The sequence below is a fragment of the Anomaloglossus baeobatrachus genome, chromosome 1 (assembly GCF_048569485.1).
Source record: "Anomaloglossus baeobatrachus isolate aAnoBae1 chromosome 1, aAnoBae1.hap1, whole genome shotgun sequence".
NCBI classification, from domain to species: domain Eukaryota; kingdom Metazoa; phylum Chordata; class Amphibia; order Anura; family Aromobatidae; genus Anomaloglossus; species Anomaloglossus baeobatrachus.
The window spans coordinates 902,819,210-902,824,209 of record NC_134353.1 but is presented as its reverse complement, the minus strand read 5'-3'; the positions used below and the strand labels follow the sequence as shown (position 1 = coordinate 902,824,209).

Here is a 5,000-nt window from a genome sequence, read left to right as displayed (position 1 = left end):
AGAAAAAAAAAATGAAAGCTTTAAACGATATCATTACATTAAATGTGCAAACACTGAAGCAAGAGGAGAAGATGGAAGATTTCAGCAGAGAGAGTGCACAGAGAAAGCAGGAGCTAGACCAGCATTCACCGAGACGAGGAGGCACAGGGTGCGGGCGTATGTACCCACCACTGACACACACCACATACACCTGGCGGTAAGACAATTAGTCGAGAGGCAGAAAAATAAAACTGAAGATACACTCGAGAGACTGGAGCAGCTGAGATTACAACCAAGCGTAGATCAGAAGCTGCAGCAAAACGGATGCTAGATCATCATGCAAACACAAAGACGGCAGCAGCGCTGGAAAAAACAGAGCAAAAACATAAGCAAAGCCAGAAAACAAGCCAGACACTGACATGTATCCTAATGTATACAGGAGGCGGCATATTGCACAGCAGAACCATCCAAAGAGAACGTCAGGACCATAGCGCCCCCTAGCTGTACCTCACTAATCCATCACCTACACTCATCACCAGTCCAACCACTAGAAGAGCAGAAGGGATCAGCAGCAAGATGCATTAGGGAGAAGCGAGGCAAAATAAAAGCAGCTAATAACATTATTATGCCTGAGCTACAGTCTGTCCACAACTGACCACCATTACACACGTAGACGACATCGACATTAAAAGTGGAGTCACATCACATTACTGATCCTGCATTACATCTTATATTGTACTCCAGAGCTGCGCTCACTATTCTGCTGGTGCAGTCACGGTGTGCATACATTACTTATCCTATACTGATCCTGCATTACATCTTATATTGTACTCCAGAGCTGCACTCACTATTCTGCTGGTGCAGTCACTATGCACATACATTACATTACTTATCCTATACTGATCCTGCATTACATCTTATATTGTACTCCAGAGCTGCACTCACTATTCTGCTGGTGCAGTCACTGTGTGCATACATTACTTATCCTATACTGATCCTGAGTTACATCCTGTACTATACTCCAGAGCTGCACTCACTGTGTACAAACAGGATGTAGCAAAGGATCAGTACAGGATAAGTAATGTAATGTACACAGTGACTGCACCAGCAGAATAGTGAGTGCAGCTCTGGAGTATAATACAGGATGTAACTCAGGACCAGTACAGGATAAATAATGTAATGTATGTACACAGTGAGTGCAGCTCTGGAGGATAATACAGGATCTAACTTAAAACCAGTACAGGATCAGTAATGTAAGTTAGATCCTGTATTATCCTCCAGAGCTGCACTCAGTTTTCTGCTGGTGCAGTCACTGTGTATATATATATTACTTATCCTGTACTGATCCTGGGCTACATCCTGTATGTACACAGCGAGTGCAGCTCTGGAGGATAATTCAGGATGTAACTCAGGATCAGTACAGGATAAGTAATGTATGTACACAGTGACTGCACCAGAAGAATAGTGAGTGCAGCTCTGGCGTATAATACAGGATGTAACCCAGGACCAGTACAGGATAAATAATGTAATGTATGTACACAGTGAGTGCAGCTCTGGAGTATAATACAGGCTACATCTCAGGATCAGTATAGGATAAATAATGTAATGTATGTACACAGTGACTGCACCAGCAGAATAGTGAGCGCAGCTCTGGAGTATAATACAGGAGGTAACTCAGGATCAGTACAGGATAAGTAATGTAATGTATGTACACAGTGACTGCACCAGCAGAATAGTGAGTGCAGCTCTGGAGTATAATACAGGAGGTAACTCAGGATCAGTACAGGATAAGTAATGTAATGTATGTACACAGTGACTGCACCAGCAGAATAGTGAGTGCAGCTCTGGAGTATAATACAGGAGGTAACTCAGGATCAGTACAGGATAAGTAATGTAATGTATGTACACAGTGACTGCACCAGCAGAATATTGAGTGCAGCTGATCTAAATTAAAACCAGTACAGGATCAGTAATGTAACTTAGATCCTGAATTATCCTCCAGAGCTGCATTCACTTTGTACATACGGGATATAACCCAGGATCGGTACAGAATAATTCATGTAATGTATGTACACAGTGACTGCACCAGCAGAATAGTGAGTGCAGCTCTGGAGTATAATACAGGATGTAACTCAGGATCAGTACAGGAAAAATCATGTGATGCATTTACTCAACTTTTTACGTGGATTGTAGACTTATACTGTGCAATAGTGGTCAATGGTGAACATGCCCTTTAATTACCCTCCCATTTGCTTTCCGCACAACAGACCATGGACACTAACTGCATATGTACATACACAAATGCAGATGTAAATGGTTATGAAATGGACAAATTAAAAAGACAAACAAAACAAAAAAAAACAACAAAAAAACAAGTGAAATAAAGCAAGAAATCTCTAGTATTGTTTGAAGCGTGGAACTTGAATGTAAATTCTCTGGCTCCTCAATCAATACAGAATGGCTGATAAAAGAACCGTGGATGGATGGATCGGAGAATAACTCAGACTATGCTTGGGGTCCATTTGTGCAATACATGAGATAAACTAATAAATAAAAAGTACATGTTGCCCAGCCCGGAGGAAGGGGGTGACTGCTGAGCACACCTCTGGCCATTTACATTGGAGGAGTGTGCCTTTGTGATGTCGGCCGCTCCCCGATTTTGGCTGCTTCCGCTGCGCCGGACAACACATACACTCTAAAAATCAAATTTTGTTGGTCAAAACGTCAGCTACTAAATAAATAACACAAAGGTAAAATAAATAAATAATTAACATCCAGAAATGTAATTGTAAATTAAATTTCAGAAGAAGCCCCCTCCTGTGATCCACGTCTAGCCCCTCTCCCCCCTCCCAGAGCTCTATGCGACAGAGTGGAAAATATTCACCTGGTTTGTTCAGAGAAGCTGTAAAGGGCTGTGGTATCCCACTGATCTATGGTATTTGGTGTACTCAGTCCCCAAATTTCAGAGCAAGTGCTGTGCAATAAATCGAAAAAACAAAAATTGATGTGAACAATGGAAGCATGGTTATTTGATATACCCATGAGGTCAAAACATGGAGAAAAAAAAAAAAAAAAAAGGTACAAGAACACTTCCTTCACATAGAAGATACAAAAAAAGAATGGCATCGTTAGTGTAAAGGAAGGGGTTAAATGGAAGAAGTGATCGGAGGTAAGCTATGAAGAAATGTGGAAAAGCTGAACACATAGAGGAGCGGAGACTGGATGGAGGTCACAATGCAGCTCGGAGGATTAACAACTCTGCCCCGAAACATGGCGGACATAACAATGGGAACAGCGAGGAGCGGATGGTGGTCCCATATTAATCATCAGTTATAGAGACCCCGACCAGGGGGGCCGTACAAGTACCAACACCACATATCGCCACTATCACATTAATATATTTACAGAGGAGCGAGAGTTACTGTATCAGCCATTCCCCACACACAAAATATGTGGTCCAAGGACCCCGGTAGTGTTCACCCCCCGGCCACCATAAAAGTACACAGACTTACAATCATCCATAATATTCATACCAATCGGTAACATTAAAGGAGATGTTCATCTATAGGGTTTAGTTTTGTTCTTTTTAAAGTAACTCAACGGCATGTATTTTTTGGCAAAACAATTTTTTAAATCTGTTCCATTATACATACATATATACACACACACACAGATAATCTAATCTATCTATCTATCTCTAATTATACATATATTTTTTTTTTAAAATATATACATATATATTTTTTACACACACACATATATATATATATATAGATATATATATATATATATATATAATATAGATATCTACATATCTATATATATATATCTACATATCTATATCTAATATATATATATATATATCTATATATCTTTATACACACACACACACACACACACACACACACACACACACACACACACACACACACACACCGTATGTATATATTAAAAAAAATCAGAAGGCAGCACCCCATTTTTCTTAAGATTTGTCCTTCTTTAATTGCCCATAACACAGAACGTTTCGGTCAGAAACTGACCTTTCTCCACCATAAATATCAGGCGACTCTCAGCCGCTCAGTTACTCTCACACTGTTCTTAAAAAATGTATCAGATGTGAGTTTTCTATCATTCTCATGTTGGAAAAGTGCGCGTCTACCAAGCGCACTGAGTGATGGCAGCTAGTGATGAGCGGGCACTACCATGCTCACGTGCTCAGAACTGGTAACTAGTGATGAGCGGGCACTACCATGCTCACGTGCTCAGAACTGGTAACTAGTGATGAGCGGGCACTACCATGCTCACGTGCTCAGAACTGGTAACTAGTGATGAGCGGGCACTACCATGCTCAGGTGCTCAGTACTGGTAACTAGTGATGAGTGAGCACTACCATGCTCAGGTGCTCAATACTCAAAACGAGCAGGTCGGATGCTGAGCCGGTCTCGACTCGAGTACTGAGTGTAATGGAAGTCAATGGGAAACTCAGAAGATCTTCACCCGAACATGGTAGTGCTTGCTTATTAGTATTCGCGATCGTTTGTCCCCATGTGTAAGTGTCTTTATGTGAGCAGCGCTCGAGCACTTGCTTTGGCATGAAGACTGCGGGTGTAAATGAGGCCTTCAGAGCAGCGCTGATGGTAATCTCGTCACACTGATCACACACAGAAGGGGTTACCCATCACTTACATGCTGGGGATATCAGAGCAGCTGGTAATGGTCGTCTTCTGTACGTGTGATATTAGGACACAAGCATCATAAACTGGGAGATACACAATGTTCCATTATTTCACAAAAGATGAAAACAAGGTCACCTCCAAATGCACATCGCCTTATGTTCTGCATCCACATGAAAACAAACTTCACTGTCTCCTAGGTTTAGCTTTAGAAATCTCATTAAAAAAAGGAAGTACACCCCCCCCAACCCACCTCCCCAAGGCAAAAGTTGAGCAATCTGTGTGCCGGCTTTCACTAGAGGTTTTACTCCTGCAGAAAGTGACCAGATGAAGAGATCAGTTCTGCCT

At 41.5% G+C, this 5,000-nt stretch overlaps 1 protein-coding gene across 2 annotated transcripts in view; it reads right to left on the bottom strand.

Annotated features, from left to right (window-relative positions):
- SMAD2 (SMAD family member 2) overlaps positions 1–5,000 on the bottom strand; it is an 85,954-nt gene that overhangs the window by 46,500 nt on the left and 34,454 nt on the right. The window contains exon 3 of one of the 2 annotated variants that reach the window (XM_075327309.1): positions 2,864–2,953. The exons of the other annotated variant lie outside the window; for it this stretch is intronic. Within the exon in view, the coding sequence (XP_075183424.1) occupies positions 2,864–2,953 (90 nt within the window). The remainder of the gene's footprint in view (positions 1–2,863; positions 2,954–5,000) is intronic. 2 annotated transcript variants of the gene reach the window in all.